Below are 23,833 nucleotides of genomic sequence, written 5' to 3'. Positions count from 1 at the left end.
TTACACTGTAAGAGATTTTGTTGTAGTAATCACTCATCCTTTCCATACTGGGTGTGAAGAAATCCCTTCCCAAAGTGGGACAAAATCTACAGACCTCAATCTGTTAAAAATGCAACTGCTTAAGGCAGTTTAGACAACTATAAAATAACTTTTAAATCAATCTTCTAATCTGCTCAGTTTGCTTTCTGTTTGGTATGGACAGGAAGAATGATTAAAAGGATCATGGGTGTGTGACTACTGTTTTGAGATGATGCAAAAATGCATTTTAGGTGCTCTTTGGGATCCCAAAAGCAAAAATCATCCAGATTCTTTGATCTCTATGTGGCTGCTCTGCCAGGTGTTATTAGAAGTCAGGTAGGTTAAAACATGGGATATAAAGAAGATAATAATAATAATGATGATGATGATGATGATGATGATGATGATAATGATAATAATAATAATAATAATAATAATAATAATAATGATAAACTTTATTTATAAAGCCCACTAAAAAACCAAGGGCATACCAAGGTGCTTGACAAAAAATAAAATAAGATACACCAACAAAAAATAAAATACACCACCCTCTAACTGGAGTTTTTCTTAAAAAATAAACCAAAAAAGGTACAGTAATGCTTCAAGTCTGGATCTAAACAAAGTCAAAAAACTACTGTCAGCGATGTCTGGAGGGTTGGTGAAGCTGGACTTCAACAACTATGACCTAAGGCCTATGGTCAGGTGAATATTAAAAAAAAAAAGTGCCTAATAAAGAAATAAGAGGATAGCCATTAACATTTGGGTATATGTTTTGGATTCCCTGCTTCAAAAAAAGTCCTGATCTTGAGCTTAATGACCTCACTGATATCTTAGTTGGCCTAATAGTTTTTTGTGAAGCATTATTTGTTGAGTCTGTAGCTTGAGGTGCATAGAATGACCAATAGATTTTGGGGCTCATGTTTATTAAGATGCGCAGAAACCAACATAAGGCTGTTTCATCATCACTTGACTGGTAGATAAACATTCAACCTCAGCCATAACCTGTTTTCAACACTTATTAGCAACATCGTTTTTATTGCTTCCAGTCTTATCACTTGCATTAACTGCATTTGGCATTGGACTGTTCAGAGCAGCCAGAACATAAACAATGCCGTGGCAGAGAAAGACCAACATTAAGAAAAGCGAACGTGTTATTTGCTCTGAGCAAAAAAGTAATATTACACGCAGTCTTTGTACAAGAGTATTGAAATGTCACAGAAGTCTTCAGCTTACCACTTGAGAACTAAATAAGCCGTTGTTAACAGCTCTCTGCCATAGAGAGTTTGACATAGTCTGTCAAACGTAACAAGTGTGTGAATGTATGTGTGAATGGGTGGATGACAGGTTGTGTAAAGCGCTTTGGGGTCCTTAGGGACTAGAAAAGCGCTATACAAATACAGGCCATTTACCATTTACCATTTAAGAAAAAACCCTCAACAATTTCCTCATTCTAGTCTCCATTTTTATATAATGTGACGTTCTTTTCCTGACTAAACAGCCTTTTCTGTTTTTCATATAAAATGCTGCAGTGCTCACTTTAAGGCTAATTGTGTGACATATTTCAGACTCTGTGCTGTGAAACAGTGCTTCTAGATAGTGAATGCTGTTATTTCTTCTGTGTTAATACTGCATTACTGAAAAAACGCTTTCAATATTTGTTTTAAATCCATTTCTTAGAACGTCACCTTAATCTCTCAGAAAAGCCCAAACATATTCTGTGAATCGTTTTCAGTTTTGGTTGACTGCTTTTAGTCAATAGAGGGATTGGCAATTTGTTTACTGAACATAAATGGACTCACTTGTACACCACAGGAGTGGTTTAATTTACCACATTCTCAAGCCAGTGATCTCAGAACACACAAACATTGTATGCACAAAATGCTGCAACTGACTGACGTTCACTGAGGGAGTGGTACTGGCATGCTGGATTCTGGCATGTGTGCCCGAGCTGTTGCTGCAGCCTTGCCCACGATAGCACCATCTCTTATCTGCTTCCACTTGGTGGAAACCTGATTGCACAGAGGTACTGAGACGAGATGCTCCAACTGTACTTGCGGCATCACTCCGCCTAGCAGCTGTTTCAGCTTGACAATGCCCACCCCCGCACTGCCAAAGTAGTGCTGGCCGTCCTGGAATCAGGACCAAATCCAGACACTTCCTTGGCTAGCATTTAGTCTCAAAATGTCTCCTACTGAACATGCCTGGGACATGTTAGGTCAATGTATTCATCAGAGGCAGCCACAATTAATGACCGTGGCACAGCTGCAGGCTGCACTCATCCAGGAATGGAGAGCAATTACTGTGGAGTCCATGCCTAAACAGGTGACAGGTGCTTCCAACATGGCCAGAGGAGGTCATACCTCATATTAAACATCTTGTCTGCACATTTATTGTAGTGTAGGTCGATAAATCTTGTTCAAACGTAAGTTTCTGTTTTTTTTAGCTAGTATATTTTTGAAGGGTGAACCAAAACAATTATTATTACGCGAGGTTGTATCGGTGTCAGTAAAATCTGACGACTAAAAAAAGTCAACCAATTACTCGTCTCAACCCTAAGCAGTCAAAAGCCTGTAGTAAAAGTGCATGGTTCCTTTGAGGACAGGATGTATCATGATTAAGCTGGAGATGGTGTTATCCACTGCTACTGAATATTTGTGATTACTCATCAACGTTGTATGAATGACAACGTTTTGTGAAAGTAGTAATCTTTCAAACACACAGTGGTATGTGTGTGATCTCTGTAAGAACTCATAAAGACAGGCACACATTGTGACTCAGCCTCCTGTTCGATTATGTTTACATGAAACGGTGGAGGCGGCAATTTAGCTTTCTCAAAAGCTGCAAGGCCACATACTCAATAAGCTGTTTATGTAGTTACACTGTGTGTGTGTGTGTTTTAAGGGAAGTGTGGATCACTGCACTTTCACACCCATACTGAGAAAGGATTTCCTGCCCCCACTCAATGTACGACTCGCAGCCAAGTCGTTCCATTGGCTGCCTGGAGGTTTGAGTGATGCAAGAAAGGTGATCTTGTTTTGCAGGTATTCAAACCTGCCCGCACCCATGACACCCGCACATCCATTTATTGTGTTTGTGCAGGTGTCTGTGGGGAGAGTGATGCAATAACGCCGGAAGTGCTTATTGCAGCATTATTAAGAAATCACTTCTCTGCCTGTCACACATTCACACCACCCCCAGCTTTCTTAAAGTGTGACTGATCTGATATTTGACTGCAAATTGATTTTGAACATCAATGACTTTTGATTCCCCAAGTTCCACAAGTAGATCTAAATATACACACACAAATACTTATTTACAAACCGCTGTTATTACAGCTAACATAAAACTAGATGTGAAAGCCTGTAAACTACACAAGAAATGCCAATTGGGTGAGCCAAATTTGCCAACATAGCCAGCCTGATAAGGCTCATTTTTAATCTTTGTTTTTACACTGTGATTCGGGTTTTTGTGGTTGTATTGCATTACATTAGGCTACTGTTCTGAACTTCTTAGGTCTTACCATCTGACAAATATCACCCATGGCCCAATAATAGAAATAAAAACTGAAACAGTTAAAACTAGACTAAATGTAATATTTTTATACAAAAACTAAATTAAAATGGGCTAAACCACAATAGGAAACTACATGAAACAGGAGAAAAACCCCACTACCAACCAACCTACAGCAAAATAGCTTAAAGATGAATAAATACACAGTTTGATAAAACAATATATAAAAATCTAAGAAAAATTTAATGAGCGCAAAAATGAAACACAAAGTATCCAAAACAGGTCTGGCAAACTGGAAATTGGGAAACCTTTTGTCCTGGGATTCACATGGATGTTACTTTGACTAGATTACCCTCCTACATATTGCTGTCGACCAAGCAATGCTACCCCCCACGGCAGTGGTCTCTCTCAGTCCATGAGAAACATGACAAGTGTTCATCCAGCCTTAAACTATCCACTGAGCATCCACAATTACCACTCCCAAACCATGGCGGCCTACCGCATAACCCCACAGGCCAACTACAACAATAAAAGGTGCACATAAAAAATGATCACTTGAAGGCAATACACCCATATGCATTAATTTCCACTTAGGAATAATTAAGATCTGATTATGATGTGTCAGTGACAGAAATAAGTGCACACAATTTATAAAAACGTGTCCACATATTAGAAATATCGTGACTCACTCTTGAATTTGCCGTCTACTCAAGCTGCTGGGAAATGTACTCGCACAGCTCATTTCTTTCTTCTTCGTATAAAGTGAAGAAGTCACTGTGTAGATTAATCAGCCTGATGATTCATGCGATGGGCACTCTCTGGGCTAGTGCTACCGCCACTGTTTCAGTGTTAATACAGTTTTATTGGGACTGAAGCACTGATGTTTACGTTCACATTCATCCTGTGCCTGAAAGTTACGCTTCGCCAATGTCTAAAATGTAAAAGTTTGTATATGAAACCTTTTCAAGTATCACTTACACGTTTTAGGACTATCAATCAATAAATGTGATTAAAAAAAATGGAATTTATTTATTTTTTTGTTACTTTTTTTTTTTTTTGATACAGTCATAGTTGACTGAAAGAAATATTGACAGTTGCCAATATTTCCAGAGGGGGACATTCCAGACAATTCACCCGTTTCATTGTGGAATGCTAAGGAATCAGTAAAAAAAACCCCAAGAGCTACATATATTACTCATAGAATACATAAGCAAATGCCCACAAACCTAAACCAACTAAAGTGAAATTGTAAAGAACACCAAAATTGAACCTCAACACTATGAGAAACTGATAAAGTCATTAAGGAAACCGTTACCTCAAGTTTTTACTTCTAAAGTTAGTCATACAACCTACTGAACCATGGGGTGTACTTAGTTTTCCCACGCAATGCTTCTTTAGCTTATGTTACATAAACAATGATATAGTGTAAAATATCAATATGCTGCTGTCCATCTGAGGTTGTATTTAAATTATTTTAAGACTCGAGATTCTTTCTATTAAATCAAATCAAATCAAATCACTTTTATTGTCACATCACATGTGCAGGCACACTGGCACAGCACATGCGAGTGAAATTCTTGTGTGCGAGCCCCACAAGCAACAGAGATGTGCAAACACAACAACACAAACGAGCAAAATACAAGAATGGCCAACCTGAAACTAATAAATATATGTACAATATATAATAGTGTATGCATTTCTGGATGTGTATACTATATATATTATTATATATATATATATATTATGTCCTGATATGTAAAACCTAAGAAATGAAAGAAGGTGTATTTTTCTTTCATTTTTAATTCAAGAACATTGAAGATGACGAAGCACAGGGTGCAGTATGGTGTGGAGGCTGACAGTATATAGCAGCCATTAATGTGTGTTGTAATCATGACCCTGTTAACATATATGTTGAAACAGCATGCAATAGATGTGAACAGGCCCTTTTGCAGAAACACAAGTGCTCTCACAAGAGACGAACAATGATCTTTAACACGTAAAGAGACACCTGAAAAATGGGGAGTGGAGCTGAAGCAGACACTCGAAACATTTTATTACACATTTCCATAATTAGATACTCTGTGTCAGTCTCTCAATCTAATTATCACCATCGTGTCAAAAAATACGAACAGCAACTAAAGATTATCTTATTGAAATTGATTGAGTTAATCACACGTATACATTTCACAGAGCCTATTAGGCTCAGCAGTGGATTTTCATGAGCAATATTTTGAGCGGTGCAGACACCAGGTGCTGGCATCAACCAGCGGAATCAGCTGTCACACTCACAGCTGAGGTATGTGACAGTATAGCTCTGTCGATACAATCCTCACATCTGGAATAAGTGGGAGTAAATAAGTGATGTGTTAAAAACATAAAATGACTGCACAGCTTGCCCTTGAAAAGACTGTGAGAAGCTGAGATGTTAGAACAATGTATTTTTTTCCCTTTACCATGATTGTTGGCTTCAGTTAAAAAAAGTGGAAAACATTTACAGACAATATATATAAATTGTGCTTTGTGTCTCTGCTATCAACTTCAGCCCATTTTGAATAAGACACAGCTCTGTTTTCTAGTCACAAAGTGGTTGTTGGAAAAACAATGCTCGTATTGACTTGTGTTTTGGAATTGGGTGCTTTTTTCACCAATAACATTTTCTTATCTCTTATGCCTCTTTCCTCCACTGCTCCCGTGTTTTATGGCATTCCGCAGGGATCTATTCTGGGTCCCCCTTTACTTTTAATCCTTTCATTTATCTAAAATTGTTCACCTGATCCCTTCAGAATCAAGTGATTTTTAATGAAGCCATATAACATTTTATGTTCGTTTTATTTGATGTTTGAAGAAAATAACACTTACACACTGCATTTGAACAGATTTAAATGTGTTCAAATAATGAATAAAAAGTGATATCTGTGGAAGAGCTAACAAGATTCTTCTTTGCCGTAAAATAACAAACTAATAATAAAATATTAGATGTGAACTTATTAAAATTAGAACACAGCCTTCTTAGACAGTCTGTACAGTTAGCTGCATGGAAAGCCATATTATATGTCAGATTATTCCATTAAAATGTTTCAAAATGCGGTGCTAGAATGAACAGGGTCAAGGTGTCAGTTCATTTACTCCAATTAACTGAAGCAGAGAGCTACCATCTACAGCTACCTGTGTCTGCAGCCTATATGTTGTATAATTATAGGATTTTAACATGTGAATAATTTAAATATTCAGTTGTTATGATGGGAAAATTAACTATACACTATACTAAAAGCGCTTTAGTACCAGGCTGTAAACTTGTTTACTGTTGTTCTTTAGTGTATTTTAGAGGAATTGCAGTTTCACACTGGCTTTATTTTTTGGCTTCAGAAGGTCGCTGCTTGGGTAAAGTAAAGCAGCAAATGTCTTGCCCTAAGTCCTTTTAAACTTGCTTTCTAAAAAAGGGATAACTACATTATGAATAAGACTCCATTTCCAAGCAAAGGCTGTGACCTCTTTCAGGGAAGTGGGATGGGCGGCCGTGACTTAAACAACTGAAGACATGGGGGTCATCAAAGGATGTAAACGTTCCAGATAGTATGCTGGTGAGATTCCAGGTGAACAGGAAGAGATAGAGGGTATGCCTGTGTGCATTATTTGTGCGCTTGTCTGAGAGGCTGTGGGGGGATGGGCATTTGCCTTGAGGGAAGTGGCATTACATCGCGTCCACGCTGCATATCTACTTGTCAACCTGCGGAGGCCAAGGAGCCCTCAGACAGCCTATGGAGGTTGGCCAGTACGCCCACGCTGGCAGATGCCAGACACACGTGCATGAACACACACACATGCACACACATGTACACACAGCTTGACATCAGTGGATGAATGCTTTGCTGCACTAAGCCTTACAAATATGCAATAAATGAGTCATATACCTATCACACACCCACGCGCAGAGTATAGAATTTTGATCTTAAAATACAAAGACATTAAGGGTTACAAATAATGTAAAACAATACATAAGCACAAAGAACATCTAGCAGCACTAATGGGGTGTGTGGTGAACACTTTTACCTTGTTGGTGAGTAACTGACACACTTGAGGGACGTAATCAATTAAGCATCCTCCACTGGGAAATGCTGGTATATGTAATGCTGAGGAGCCTCCCAGAGCACTGATGGAAAAAGAAAAAAAATAACAGTCAGTCTGGAAATTCACATTAAAGCTGCACATTATTTATCATGTTACATATTTTTCTTATTATTTTAAACCCCAAAACACATTTCAATTGAAGTTCAAATAAAGTGAAGACTTTGAAACAAGCTACATGTGACCACTTCACGTTACAGAAGGTTAACCAGTATGAAGCACAAAATTATTTGCTCCTGTGCACCTGAAATTGTCTCACACACACAAAAAAGAGCAAATCGAGCCTGTGGCATCCTCTTCATTCTCCTTCACTTGTTCAATCATTATTTTTGACGTCCTCCTGATTTAATCCTCCACCACAGCTCCATTAGTGATTAGCTCATGCTTGCTTAATCAGGAAATCTGTTGCTGCAGCTCTCCAGTGACTAACCAACTGGAGTAGTCACTCCCTCAGTTTTTTTTCCCTGATCTGGGGGAAAACAGAGGGAATACCCTGAGGATGGGTTAAAGGTCTTAAGAATCTGCTTATTGACTTTTAATGCTTTTTTAAAGATACATAGAGGGGGGATTTGTTGTCTATTTTTAGTTCATCCCTCATTATAGCAGAGCAGTCACAGGACATTTAGAAAGGTCGTTATGTCCTTTTAAAAGTGATGCAGAAGTGGTAGTTTATCAGGTTAAGCGTGACTGATGCAGACACCAACAAGCTGTTATTTCCAGGGCGTAACATAATGCCACTTTGTCTCGGTTGTACACAAGGTGTCCTTTGGTTTACAGCACTGATGAGACAGGGTTGCTACTCAGAGCTAGCCAGCTCAAATGTAAAGTGTAGCTGGTGTTAAGGGACATTTTTTGGGCATTTTCATCCTTTACTGGACAGTCAGTTGGGGATAGACAAGAAAGCGGGGATAACTAAGAAGTAGCTTTCCTTTCTTACTGACATTACTGTCATCTGCTCACAAATTATACGGCATTTGCTATACCTCATGTTAAAAATAAGATTGTAATGCCAAAAGAAAAAACAACAACCTGATGTTCTGCAGTGTGAATGTAGCCTATGGTAAATGTCAGTCACATATGCTCACATAGTCAAAAATGATGACCGCACCAATTCCGTTACATCATTCACATCTTCCCAGATGAGAAATCTTTTCCACATTCTCTCATTGTTACAAGCTGAAAAGCATCGACAAATACACAAGAATTGCAAAACTGTAGAATTTCCAACGAAAGGCTGTGGGAGTAGTAAGGAGGAAAGGTGGAGCACCTCATGATGCAGCTAACCTTACTGTCATGACCAAGACCTATAAATTTTTATGAGAAAAATGGTCTTAACAGAGGTTAGGAAAAGGCTAAAAATGACTGCACCTCCTGACTCCGTACAGTGTTAGAGATGCATTTAGATAAACACATTCTCATGACAGTTCATCATATCACATACAGGAGTTACAAGTTTCCAAAAGTGGCTAAAGATAAGAATCACACCCAGCCAGAAAGATTCAAATCTGCTTTATGAAACAGATGCTCGGCTGAATATTAATGAGGTCCTATTCACTGAGAAGCAATGCATGTCATGAAGCCATTTTCATTGTCAAAATCCTTTTCTCAAGAACTCCAAAGCCACCATTTACAGTAGGCTTTGTGCACATAATTAGCATTAGGCTGTGCGTTTCGCAGTGCACCAACAAATGGTCGACTGAAAATGGCTTACAGCAACGAGGAAAGAAGAAGGCTTTGAAAGTGAAAACCTAAATGGTGCCCATCTATCCTCCCACAGATCTAAGAATAGCTCCATATCATTCAGATGGAAATGCGGACAGAGGCACAAAATAGATGGTGGTGTGTTCGTCATTCATCGGAACAAATGAGATGCATTTTGGATTTCAGCGGTTTTACCCCGGGAACAATCATTTGAATGGAAGCTGATTAGAGGTTGGTTCTTCCATTAACATTAACAACAAGGTCTTCCAATATGCAAAACTTCAGTATACATGAGAAGTTCGAGGAACGAGATGTCAGATTTTTACAGAATTAACCTCCACAATTACTACAAACGACTAGTGGTCCCCAGACAATGTTGGCCCTGTGCTAATAGGGCTATCAACAGAGAAGAAACTGAAATTTCAATGTCTGCCCAGCTACTCAATGTTAAACTGGATTGCCATACTAAAACCACTAGTCACTCTGAAATGGAGTAAGAACCTTCAAAATATAATTTAGACTCTGGAAATTTCCTTTCATTCAGTAGCTTAAAACTTAAAATATACACAGTGAGACATTTAGTGGACAAAAGAGAGATTAAAGAAAAATGCTGAAAGGCAGTGGCTCAGAAGTCCTCTTAGAAGCAAATCTCGGCACTTATCAGCTATTTTGCAATGCATATGCACAGTTATTTGTACGGTCACCTTAAAGCTCTTATCTACATGAATAGGTAGAGCCACAAGTTTAATTTCAGTGCTCACAAGATCAAAAAAACCTGCTTATATAAGATCAGGTTTACTTTATTTATTCTAAAAGTAGATAACTTCCTGCGTTAAACCAACCAAAGCAATATAAGCTGAAAACCTAAATAGCAGTGGTGTTGCTCAGTGTTGCCTCAGTCACGTGGGCCTAGAAACTATTTGGCAACTCCCTGGCTGTCTCTTTGACTGCGTGGGGAGTGGTTTCTGGCTGTCACAAGGTGAACCCCATCGCAAAGAAGGTGCCACATAAAAAGACATTCTTGCAATCACTTTGGTCACTGATGTAACTTCCCCTAGCTTGCATAGAAAATGTCTTGTCTGTAAACAGTAACAACTGCTCAAGAGCAGTAGTGAAAAGTGCAAAAAGTGTGATGAAAATCAGAAACAGAGACTGTAAAAGTTGCAACAACTGATGTTTGTCAAAAGTTGCAACTTTTACTTTGAAGGCAAGGGTCCCTGTTTCTAGCTTGTGTAGTTTGCTATCAGCTAGCAACAAAAGCAAAAAGCAAGGAGGTTTTTAGTGCAGTACCATAAGCCTCTTTGTGGCGGACTTCACCTAACGTCAGCCTCCATCAACCATTTGCCAACCACTTGGGGAAATACACATTTCTGCCTAGCAGCACGTGTTTACCAGGGGATAGCCAACCAATCACAAGGTCTGTCATGAGTAACTGGGGCCTAAAATAGAATATCACAAATCAAAATAGCTCACCAAGGTACCATTAAACAAAAGCTAAAAAGCTAAATCACCTGACAAATCAAGAACACACATGCACAAAATTAAAAATCTAGAAAATTTGCCCAGAACTTCCAGAAATCAATATGTAACTCATTTTACATTGTGGGCCACATACAGCCCACTTTCATCTTAAGTGGGCTAAACCAGCAAAACTCTCCTTTCTGTCAGTGTAAAGATGTTTAAATACACATTTAAACCCAATTAATATAAGAAAAAGCAATGCAATTTTAACAATATGTCACAGTTCTTCTATATTATTATCCTAAATTCTATTCTATATGAAATACTGCTGTAGTAAATGAAAGAAATCTACCAACAAATAAATAAATGTGCAAAATTACAGAAAGGATTAATTTCTCTCAATGCCTAGATGATCCTGCGATTACAAAGGTTTTTATTAATTCACAGAAAATATGCATTTATTTTTATATTTTTATTGTGGCCCCATTGTAAAACAAACAAACAGGAACTTCTCTGTCATTTAACTGTTTATCTATTTCTTTATTACTTTGGTCTAACATGAATGAAAGCGGTCTTTACCAGTAGGAAAAATTGTAAAAGTGTTATAAGTGGTAACTGGAAATACAGTCACAAGTTTAAAAGCTACACCCTCCTTCATATATTCCAAAGCCATCAAGTCTTTCCTCTGCCAATTCTGGTCGCAGGGCTTTACATTTACCTGCATCAAGTATCAAGAGCATATCTAGACTATAATAGCAACTTTTATTTTGACTTTTACCACCTGGGAACCTTTGAGCTGCCTTAGTTTATACCAAAAACTTCCTGTTAAAAACTCTGTAATAACCTTTATGGATCATTTTCACAGACAAGCCTCATGTGAAATAAAGTGTTCACAGGCTGAGAACTCCCCCTGATTAGTGGGCTGACCTTTATGTGTTATGTCAGCGGAGATCCCCTGGTGGGGTGAGAAAACACTGACCAAAGTGATATGATATGAAACTTTTTCAATCTGGGTCTCATCTCGAGTAAAAAATAGGTTAGAAAAATGTTCCCGATACAGTTCTGTCACTTTAATAACATGTCTGTGCTATCAGGCTTCCAGCTTTAAAGTGCTTTAACATGAGCATGCTGTGGGTGGGCTCAGAATCGAGACATAATGGTGTTTTACTTTCAAAGTGGCACCCTGAAGAGTCCCCGCTTCTGTCTTCACTGGTGACTCCACTCTCAACACTACCCACACATACTGGAGTCATCACGGAGACATGCTGCCTAACGCAAACCCTCTGAGCAATGGAACCCACTGTATGACATATTTACAGTGGATTGTGTACATGCAGTCATGTAAATATGCAGTACAGCGACGGGGCTGCCTGTGACTTCATCAACCAGAGAGATTATCTTCTGTGACTCAGGTGGATGGTGACGAAGCTTGGTTTGTTTGTGTGTGTGTGTGTGTGTGTGTGTGTGTGTGAGGGAGATAGGGTGTGTATGGCAGTGCAGTGACAGTGTTGGATAAAAGCTCAACTGGAAAGAGGGCAGCTATGATTCATTATCAAAGTGAAAGATGAGGCCAAGAAGGACTCTTTTGAGATTCAAATGTAGTTTCAAAGCAGTAACATTTCCATTTTGATTGCCTTCTTCATTTCCTAAAGCCTGGAAAGTCATCTGAGGCCCAGAGGAGTCTGCCGCTTGAACTATCCAAGGTCCTACTTTTCCACTGTGACCTGACAAGGCACCTTTGGCCCACAGCAGCCACAGAGGGCAACCATCGTGGCTAAATATTGTCAGCTTTAGCATCCATCTGGGTAAAGTCAGATTAAAAAAAGCAGAGACTGAAAATCATCCATAAAATAGTTCAAATGATGAGTACAGCAATGATGTAAGCCTTTGTTAGATAAATGGTTTTTATATGCATGTGGTATGCTTTTATTTGCTCGTGAAGTCTCTTTTGGGCTTTTGAGAGCACTGTGTTTGCAGATTTTTATTTTTTCCATGAATAGTTTACTCTGAATTTCTGAGATCGTCTCTATAAATAAAAAAAAAAAGGACAAATTTGATTCATCAAGCGAATGTCTGACACTTCCATAAATTATCAATAAGTCTTTCATTTTTATCAATTTCTATTTTTAGCTGACATTAACAAATTTTATGGTGGTGTTTGCAGTCCTGCTGCTCTTTACTGAGAAGATGTTTATATTTTCAACTGACAGTCTGGCCGCCATGATTTGTGCGTGCATCCGGTCTGAGGCAGTTCTAAATCTGTATGCACAGTACAAACAAATGATCCTCAGATTTGTGCTTTCATAAACATGATTTGAGCACATGCACTGTTTGTGAATGAGGCCCTGTGCAGTGCTCCAGTGAACTCAACTTAGCACACCTGCAGGTTGTAAAGGTGAACTCACTGCACTTTGACTTTAAACGGACAGCTCTCTTTATAACTGTGCTCTCATTCACTAACGAAAGTTACACAAATGTCACTTTACCACTTCTACTGTAAGAAAAGATTACGAAATTTTTATTTAATCAAACAGTCTAATTGCAACTAAACTCTCTTACTGTTGTGTCTCATTAAATGAGGACAATGACACAATAAACAAAGACATTAAAACACTTGAAAGAATCCTATAAAACATAGTGAATATCTAAGATCTCCAAGGGGAGTGTAGGACACTCCTGAGTTTATTTGAACAACGAATGAAACAACATGTACCCAAGGCGCGTCTGTAAGATATCTAAGTATTTCCTGGATCAAGAATTGCTGTTACATGATTTCAATGAGGGGAGAGATGAATGATAAAGCTTCAATAGCAGTGTTCTTTGAGTGAAAAGGTGGAATGACTTTAAAATCTCTATAAACCTTCAAATACAGTGAAAATGATGAATATAAAATGTGTCAATGATAAAGTGTAGTGCACTTTGATACAGGAGATTAACTGCTGCAGTGTTGCTCGGGCAGTGTGATAATACACACATAGTATCTCCATAGTCAAGGACAAACAGGAAAGTTGACTGCACAATAATCTCACGGTTGAAAGAAGGCAGAAGAAGACTTTTTTTTAAATTAAAAATAATAATAAAAAAAAAATAACAATAATTTTTAAATTAACTATTTTTTTTCTTAAATGTTTAACATAAATTTGAGGAATTAACTATTTTGAAATTTTGGATTTTAGAGTCTACTTTTGTTTCATTTGATTCCTGGTCACGTGGCAAAGAAACAGATACAACTCAAAAATGTAAGTATTAAAAAAGTATAAAATCGAATGGGTTCATAAATGACCTCACTTTGCCATTTCAGTCACTAAACGATATTTTGGCTTCACGTCTGCATGCTGGTCTGATGACAGCTGTGGGAGAGTCTTGTTTTTGCCAGGCTAGTGCTAATCAAATGTGACCAAACACCCACACATCCTCAACTTAGCTGATATTTCTGAATTATTTCTACATTTCTTTTTTTACCTGAAGGGGAAAAAGACAAAGAAAGCTTTAAACCTATGTTTTAAACAGTTTTTGGAGATCTGATTGAAGAAACACAAAATTGCAGAGAGACAGAATAATGACAAAAGCACTGCTATCAGTATCTGGTATCTGATAATTCACCGGAGAAAACTCATAGTGTATTTGACCGGTCAAAACAATTTATATATATATCATCTGAAAGTTCTCCCTTTTTCACTACATTTTGATATTTTCTAGCTTCAATTCATTTGTGTTAAAATAATTTTTTACAATAATGATGTTTTAACATTCATCAAATGTTGGGAAAAAAAGCATGTTAATATTTTTCTGTATGTGATCTTGCTAATTTTTTCTTTTTCTTTCATGCATCTACAAGATTCTTTTCATCATTTGTTTTGGACGGGATTTCTTCGTGCAGGCAAACGGCAGCGTTTCCGGTTTGGTGACCTCAGGATAACCTCTCTGCTGTTTACAGACGATCCAGTTGTTCTAGCTTCATCAGTTGGTGACCTCCAGATCACACTGAGGTGGTTTGCATCTGATTATGAAGAGTCTGGGTTGAGAATAAATGCTTTCATTCTGAGGCAGTTTATCTCATTGGAAAAAAGGGCGGAGTTCTCACTCTGGCTCAGTTCAAGTATCTCAAGGTCTTTTTTAATAAGTGAGGGGAGAGTGGAGACTGACAGAAGGATTGGTGCAGCATTGGCAGTGATGCAGATGCTGTACTGGTCTGCTGTGGTGAAGAGGGAACTGAACGTGAAAGTGAAGCTGTCGATTTTCCTGTCAATCCACATCCCTGCCCTCGCCTATGTCTCGAGGTTAGGTAAGGACTGAGAGAATGAGATCCTGGATACAAGCCGTGGAAATGAACTTAATCCGTAGAGCATCTGGGTTTAGAGATAAGGTGAAGAGTTCGACCATTTGGGAAGAGCTTCAGAGATGCTACTCCTGCACATCAAAAGGAGATAGGTGAGGTGGTTCAAACACCTGGAGTATTTGATAAAGATGCCTAATGGAAGGATGACAGACCCAGGATAAGATGGAAAGTGTACATCTCTCAGCTGGCTTGGGACACCTGTGACCTGGACCCAGATATGTGGTAGAAGATGGATGAATTGATGGACGGATGGATGGCATCGACAGCATTTCCTTTACCTATTTATTCAAAGTGATTCATTCCTCTAAACTGCTTCATCAAAGTTGTATTAATACATGTAGAACTAACAAACAATCGTTAGTACTTGCTTGTTATTTAAATGCATGTGAAGTAGCATCACAAACCTCGCTTTGCACAGACTTATAGAAAAACACAACATCTTCAAGGATACAAGGAGGGGGAAGAAGTGGCAGTGCTTGGAGCTGCTGAGAGTGAGAGAAGTGTCTGCACTGACATCTTATACTGTCAAGTAGGTTTGCTGGGTTAGTGCTGAATTTATTTTATCAGACTGACAATTTCTGACTGTGACAAGATGTTCACAAAACCTTGAAAAATATCTGATGGAAATGCAAAGATTTTCAAAGACTATAAAACACCTCGACAGACCCAGGAGAAGGGACACACAGACACACACACACAAACTGTACACCCACACACATAAACTTACACACATCAGCAGGCAGGAAAGTATGTGCATGCATGCACACGCACACAGTAACACACTCACACACAGGCACCTAAAGGCAAATGCAGATACACAAACATTAGTGCACTGCAGCCTAAAACTGTCTCTCTGTGTTGATTTTTCTGGGCTCCTAAATCTGGTTTGGGGGCAGAGACGGTGCCCACTCGATTCTTTTATGCAATGCAGCAGGTTTTCTGGGGGAAGGAGAGATGTATCCAACTCATCTCATGGGCACAGTACAATCAGGTAAACGAGAAGTAAAAGTGAAAATGAAAAGGGCGATGAATCTGGTTATGGAACAGTTGGAGAAGGAGACATAAAATGAGAATGAACTGAGAGCCTTCGCAGATGCGTGTCTCTCGATGATGACTCCAGAGCGATATTAAATACTAGAACTCTCTAATGTTGGTGCAAACTGCACAACACAATCTCCTTACAGTACTACAGTACACCTGAATGAAAATTACAGTTTAATGCACAAAGAAAAACTGCAAAAACTTCTCTGGAATAGGTGGAAAAACATGACGAAGGTGTGAAGTAGACCTCCACACAGACCTCCACTCATATTGAACCCACATAAAGGGCCCAACACTGCAACCAAGAGCTTGTTGAAAAAATCCAGTTACCAGACACCACAGGTCACCAAAAGAGCGCCTGAGCTCACGCTCCAGAAAGTCTGAGGTGTTCTGACAGCCCAAGAAGGATCCATAAAGTAAGCAGGTGGTTTTAATGTTGTGACTGATTGGTATGTAGTCTTACATTTCTCTGTGTGGCCTTAGTCTCTTTCTGAGCTTTTTTCCCCCATTCAGTTTATGTTCAGAATTAAATATATTTGAGTTAGTCTGTAGATAAACAACAAACATATTCCCAGAAACAGAGTCTTATTCAACACAGGAAAATGATTGGACCACACAGCTATTTTCCATGTAGTTTTCACTGTCTACATTTTTCAATGAAGAATTTATTAAAAGATGCAAACAGCACATTTTTTGCATAACCATCCGGGAAGTCCTTCAAGGGAAAAATAATTGGCTGATAATTGGCTGATCACCTAAAGCATGCCAGTAGCCGTGCTCTTATTGGCCAGTAGTTCTTTATAGGATTCCGACTGTGCTAAACAGACTTTAGTTTGCTTCTAAGTGCACACTTAAACCCTTCTGATAGTGTTTTTTTCAAGTCTAGTCAAGTTTGAATCCTGCTGCTTTGCAAGGTGAGGGAGCTTTGGACATAGACAACTTTTTTCAACAGTGAATTTAAATGAAAAATGAAGAGCAGACTTTCAACTTTGATTCAGTGGGTTGAACAAAAAAAAAAAGTGAGGATCTAAAGCATTTTTTAACACAATCCTTTTATTTCAGGGGTTCAAAAGTAATTGGACAAATGAATGTTGTGTGTTCACATCTAAATCCTCCAAATTCAAGCACCACACCTCAAATCAATTCCAGGTGTTATATCTACGTAATTGACAAATTAAATAACAGAAAATAAAATGTTTATTTCTAATACTTGGTTCAAAACCCTTTGCTGGAAATGACAGCTTGAAGTCTTGAACTCATGAACTCATGCTGTGCCAGGCCTTTGCTGCAGTGAGTTTCAGTTGCTATTTGTTTGTGAGCCTTTCTGCCCGAAGTTTAGTCTTCAACAAGAGAAATGCATGCTCAAATGGGTTCAGATCAGATGACTGACTTGGCCATTCAAGAATATTCCACTTCTTTGCTTTAATAAACTCCTGGATTGCTTGGCTGTATGTTTTAGGTCATTGTCCATTTGTATTATGAAATGCTGCCCAATCATTTAGCTGGATTTGAGTAGACAGCATGTCTCTGAACACATCAGATTTATTCTGCTGCTTCTGTCGTGTGTCACATCATCAATAGACAGTTGTGTGCCAGTGCCACTGGCAGCCATGCACGGCCAAGCCATCACACTGCCCCCACCATGTTTTACAGATGATGCGGTATGCTTTGGATGCGGTTGCGCGTCTTAGTTTTTTCTTGCCATTAATCTGGTAGTTGTTGATCTTGGTTTCATCTGTCCAAAGACTGTTTCCAGATCTGTGCCAGCTATTTGTTTTTTTTAGCAAAGTCCAACCTATCCTTTCTATTCTTAAAGCTAAGGAGTGGCTTACACCTTGCAGCGAACCCTCTGTATTTATTTTCATGCAGTTTTCTTTTTATGCAAGTGTGGTATATCGATATGTCTATATCCTGGAGAGAGTGTTGTTCAGTTGGTTGGCTGTTGTCACAATGGAAATGATTCTGCGATCATCCACCACAGGTATTTTGTGTTGCTAAATTCACCAGTGCTTTCCTTCTTCCTCAGGATGTAGATTCTGTCACTCCTATTATTGTAATATATCATATATATGGCCCTAGCTGCATACCTGTTGGCCAATAAAGATTGTTTTATGTGACAAATTTTCCATGACCCTGACAAGAAATGTTAAAAATCGATATAAAATTGATATTCAGGGCATGTGGATAACAAAGCCTTCAGTTAAAAGATGAAAAAAATGGCAGTTCTCTCTGCAGAAATCATTCTATACTTAATGTGAGACTTATTCTAAGGAACCTTCAAGGAGAACACATTCTGCCTCTGTTTATTCCTTCATATGTACATTGTTGCAGTGGTGGATACTATATGTAGGGCTCTCCTGCTTGTCAGGACAAGAAGACTAAAATTTTATTCCAGAATAAATTAATCTGCCTCCCTATAAATTCATGTAGCATCTTCACATATAACAACCACTTGTAACACATTTCTGGGCATGCATGGGTGCGTGAATACAGGTTTGAGCCTGGACTTTTACCCCACTGTGAAAGTAAAGTGTGCGGAGCAATACTGAGCCATCATTATAAGATGACAGAAATAAGTATGACTGCTGGACTGAATTTTTAAACCTAGCGTTGTCTCCTCAACTTTTTTGTCTCCGTCTGTGAAAAACTCCACTGTGTGTGGGAATGGCAGGTGAAGAGCAGAGAAGAGACACTGAGATATTTTACATGCACGCACGCGCACACACATACAAAAGGACTGTATAGTAGAACTGTAGGTCTAAGATAACCAAAGACAACCATAAAGCTAGGAAATGTCTTTTGCACATGGGTTAAGGTTAGGCATTCTGGAAGGTTGATAACCACCTCTGCTGCCCTGTCAGTGATGCTGCAAGGAGACAACAGGACAACTGACATACCGGTATGTACAAGCAATCCCTGACAGCTCCAAACATTAACTCTGACAGAGTTTTTTTTTCTACTCCTGATCTGTATGATGTCATAGCCCTCGCTATTTTACTCCCTTGTTTGTTTAGGATGTTTAACCTTTATGTTTAGGACCAAAGAGGGGTGTTCCTTAAAGCGGGAGGAGCTAAAACACCTTATTTTAGATGGAGCATGAACTCAGAGACAACTAAAAGATAAATTTTAAAAGTGTGAGTCATGAAAATCTACTCTCACAGAGTCCAAGAACAACAATATGCTGCTGGAAATGAGCATAATAAGTAGAATTTAATTTGACTGTTTATAAAACCAGCATACACCCACCTGACGCACTTAATCTCAGTGACCATACTACTGCGTTTACTCGTTAATATTCTGTTTCGCTGGGATGCTTGAATCTCGCATTTCTAGGCCTGATCATACCATGACCTCCATTACAACACAAGTCATTAAAGACATGATTTGGCTTGACAACAGATTCTGTGTAAAGACGCCTCCAAAGCTTACTTTTTTTTCCTTTGCGCGCTCTAAATGTCTACATCTATTTAACACTTAACAGCTACTTTAAACGAGTAGGGAGGAAAAAGCATAAGAGCCACAAAGCGTGACACCATGCTTTTCACAGTATATTTTCTTCTAGGCTTCCCTTAAAACATTATATAACAAATGAAGACTGAATCTTAACCAGGTGCATCTCTGAACCTACAGAATAACAGTGTTTTTACTTCTCATAATCAATAATTTCTACAGAAAAAGAAGCAAAACGGTCCTCATCAGAGACAGGAGCCGATGCAACAGTCTCACACTGTACATTATCGGTAAAAATGTGGGTGTCGGTCGGGGTATTTCAACATTTTTTTTTCTCCCATTGCTGCTCTGTAAGGCAGAGAACATTACACTGATGGACACGGGAAGAAAAGGTAACAGGGAGAGCAAGAAAGAGAGAGGAAGAGGGAATAGACGAAGAGGTATAACACTGTAGCTCAGGGGGCTTACGAGTTTGCGTTCACGGAACTCAGATCTGAGCCCCTGCTGAAGGAGAGTAAAAGTGAGATATCAAACAACTCAGGAGTGATGTGAGAGAAGAGTAGAGAGATGGAGGAAAGAGAAAATGAGAGAGGGAAAGAGCTCTCCGTTTTCCTGTGTTGTGTGTGTGTGTTGTGTTTTTTTTTTTTCCTCTTTTCCTCGCTGTGTTTCAGTCGAGCGAGGGACGACCTTGCTGGGTAGAGCACAGCGCTTCTCTCTCTTTTAAGTCCCACTCACTCTCTCGGTTCCCTTTGAGGATCAGCCAGAGGGATCAGCAGAGGAGAGAGAGTGATAGAAAAGCGGAGAAAGATGGAGAGAAAAGAGACAAGCGGCAGACATGTGAAAACCGGGAGGAGGGGTGGGTACAGAGACATACGACGGAGGAGACAAGAGTTAAGAAGTTGAGAAAGTAAATTAAGAAATACATGGACAGGACAGCTATGAAGAGAGTGATAAAATGTTGTAATGCAAGCAGGCAGGTACAGAAAGCTTCAAACGTCTGGACACTGAATGGATGTAATTGCCTGAAATCCAGTGGTACCAGAACCAAAGCTGAAATGAGCTGAAGTTGTCCACAGCTGCTTCGCTTCCCACTTTTTAAGTAACTTTAACATTGATTTAAATTCTATTTGAGGTATTCCACGTTTGTAGGCGCCCTTAAATCAATTGTTAATTCAGGATTTTAAAGAGTCTGCAATATTTTTATTGCGACATTCTTTGTGACAAATAACGGACTCCAAGATTTCTGCTATACAGCCTTGGTGAGCTACAGTTCTAGTTGGAGAGGCCCTGCAGCTTGCAGCTGATACCCAGCGGAAATAGTTTTTCCATTTAACAAAAGTCACGTTTTTGATACTATTCATAGCCAGCATATTCAGCAGATGTCTTGAAGTGTATAAAATTACTTAATTATCTCTCATTTTGTCTTTATTGGTAGTGGCAGGGTCCTGCCTTGCCATGCTGGTTTCAGACTCTGAACAACAATGCAGTGTGTAATCCTGTGCATCTCATCTTGTTTGCTTTCTTTGCACCATATCAAAGCTATATGAAGTTGCCACTAATTCAACGGAACATCCTATTGCCACCGCTTTACATTTAAAGCATTCAGCTGGAAAAATAGCAGCTTCAGTCTGCTGCCTGTGTCACCAAAGGATGTGCTCAGGCACCGCGTTGCATTTTGGCAGCACTCAAAACCGGATTCAAAATCAATGTAGTAATGCATGAAAAACTGAAGAAAATGGGATTGCAGCATAAGACTATGGGCTGGGCTGCAGGTGCGTGTCTTTACTGTGTGTAAAATGTGAGCTGTTACACAGTCGGTGTGGACTGATTAAAACACAAAGATATCTGCTGAGCCGCGTAAGAGATGCATGACTGAGAAATAAAACTGAAATGCCTTCTGCGTAGGAGAGTAATGGAACAAGAAGAAGCAGCAGCCACACTGGGCTGTCAGATAAGAAGTTACAAACGACAGCGCGACTACCCGCTTCACCGTGTCCTGCTTTAGTTGAAAACTGCAGGTGCTGTGTGCAAAATGAAGTGAGATCACAGGCTGGGAAGTTTCTTGGCTTACTGTATTCACAATGTGAATTAGCATGGTGAATGGCCCACATTTCAAAACTGCCAAGAGGATCACTTTGCTGCCATCCTGCAACAGTCGCATTCACGGTAAAGAAGTCATTTCTTGAAGATGTTGATAATTCCATTAATTCTAATTAAGGAAAGATTTGACGAAAATAAGCATTTAAGATTATACTTAAGAGAATTTATTTAGTTTTACAAACGATATAGATTATTTCAATACAGTCTCGAAAGGTAATATATTGAAGAATCTACTTTTTAAAAAAGGGTACAACAAACAAGACAGTAGTTAATACATCTAAATAATTAAATTATTGTACTGTAACAACATTTTGGAAATGTTTTTTTTTAAAGCATTAATTATAACAAAGACTGTTTAAAACCAGAACCTCACAATGAAACAGACTGATCAGTGAACATCTATCATGTCTATCATATCTATCTATTACTTTTACTCTATTTCCTTGGATTATTTCTCAAAACACTGAACTGTCTGCTCAGTTCAGCTATGGTTCCCCCGCTGCTCTGCACAGCCTGGTTCTCCCCCTCTCTCAACGGGCTCAACATCTGCGACCCCTTCAGCCCTGCAGTAATTATTCCTCTTTTCTAAGTACAGTCCTCTCTATATGTATCTATCAATCACATCTAGCTAGCTCTGGCTCATGTTAAAGCAGCCTTATGTCGAAATGGGTGTGAACAATACAGGTTGAAACATTAACATTAATTCTTTTGGGGTCAAAATGACTCCCTCAGTTGTTCTAGGCAACAGTGGCTGTATTTGTTTTTCTTTTGAGAACTAGAATTTACTATAAGATAAAATTATGAAATATGATTCTGACAGAATAGCATGATTTTTTAAAATATCAATAGGTTAAAATTAAAATGGCAAAAAAGATTCAAATGAGGTCGCATTTACCTCTGAACTGAGAAATATAATTAGTTCATCCTGGGGTACTGAAATTCCTGCAAAATATTCCTGATACCATTTTATGAGACTGGGATGGAAATCAAGTCCTAGTGACATTTGACCACCAGGTTCTGGAGGATAAGTGAAAGTTTAGTTTTAAGACAACCCCTCAAGGTCTCTTCAAGACCTCTGACTTCCTAATTTTCTATAAATCCAACTGAGTGCGGCAGATTTGAAGAAATTCCCACAAGATGTTCAAAAGCATTTATGAAAAGGTGATGAATGTGAGGTCTAAGAGACCTTTGAACAACAAATGGATATTTGGGATCTCTTCACGACTTAGGGACCGATATGAGATCACAATATCTCTGACTACCAGATTTTAATCAGCTCATCATTGAGTGAATGCCTTCAAATTTAAAGAAATTTTCCTCCAGCTGTTCAAGAGATATACTGGGTTCAAAAGGATGAGAAAGACTGACAAAGGCACGACCTGATAACAGAATGCCTCCGGCCACAGCTGTCGCCAGCACAGAGACATAAAATTCATGAGATGATTAAAAGATAGAATGACAGAAAGACTGCAGACATAAAGAAGCCTGGAACATTTTGACACTGAATTGATGTAGTTGATATGACACCCTGTACCAACACTGAAGCTGAGCCAGTCTGTGTACTTGTCAGCTGCTACATTCACCATTTGATAAAATTAGGACTGATTTAAACAATTTCCAAATCGGCTTTGATGTGAATTTTATCTTGGCATTATAAGATATCGCGAACATTTGTGGCAGCTTGGATTAATGCAGAACCTCTTGAACGTTGCTGTCCATCAAATGCTTCCTAGAAAACCACAGAAATGTGCGGGCACAATGATTTTTCCTCTTCACTGGAGCAGATGCAGAGATAATGGGCAGCTACACATGACCAAAGACTAACAAGGGTCAGAGAGGACATGGAGAGAAACTAACAAGGGTAACAGATCTGCATAATAACACGTACAGCAAATAGGCTGGCTCTCACACATCTGCATGCTAAATTAAGTAGCATCCAGGATGAGTGCAACACAAATGCACTGATACACAAACTCGTACACACGTACAGTTGGTTGTCTTCAAACAACGGTGAAGAAGACATTTTCGCCCTGGGTCATGAATTAACACACTCCCACACAGCTGACAAAAAAGGTGCACAAAACCATG

At 38.9% G+C, this 23,833-nt stretch overlaps 1 protein-coding gene across 1 annotated transcript in view; it reads right to left on the bottom strand.

The window, feature by feature from the left end:
* Positions 1-23,833, bottom strand: part of babam2 (BRISC and BRCA1 A complex member 2) — a 121,552-nt gene that overhangs the window by 8,836 nt on the left and 88,883 nt on the right. The window contains exon 8 of the mRNA XM_085441805.1: positions 7,579-7,678. Within this exon, the coding sequence (XP_085297931.1) occupies positions 7,579-7,678 (100 nt within the window). The remainder of the gene's footprint in view (positions 1-7,578; positions 7,679-23,833) is intronic.

Source organism: Copadichromis virginalis, linkage group LG19 (genome assembly GCF_057382275.1).
Source record: "Copadichromis virginalis isolate Kocher_CV1m ecotype Utaka linkage group LG19, C_Virginalis_male_GT1.1, whole genome shotgun sequence".
NCBI classification, from domain to species: Eukaryota; Metazoa; Chordata; class Actinopteri; order Cichliformes; family Cichlidae; genus Copadichromis; species Copadichromis virginalis.
The sequence above is the reverse complement of the archived record's forward strand: the minus strand, read 5'-3'. Positions and strand labels throughout refer to the sequence as shown.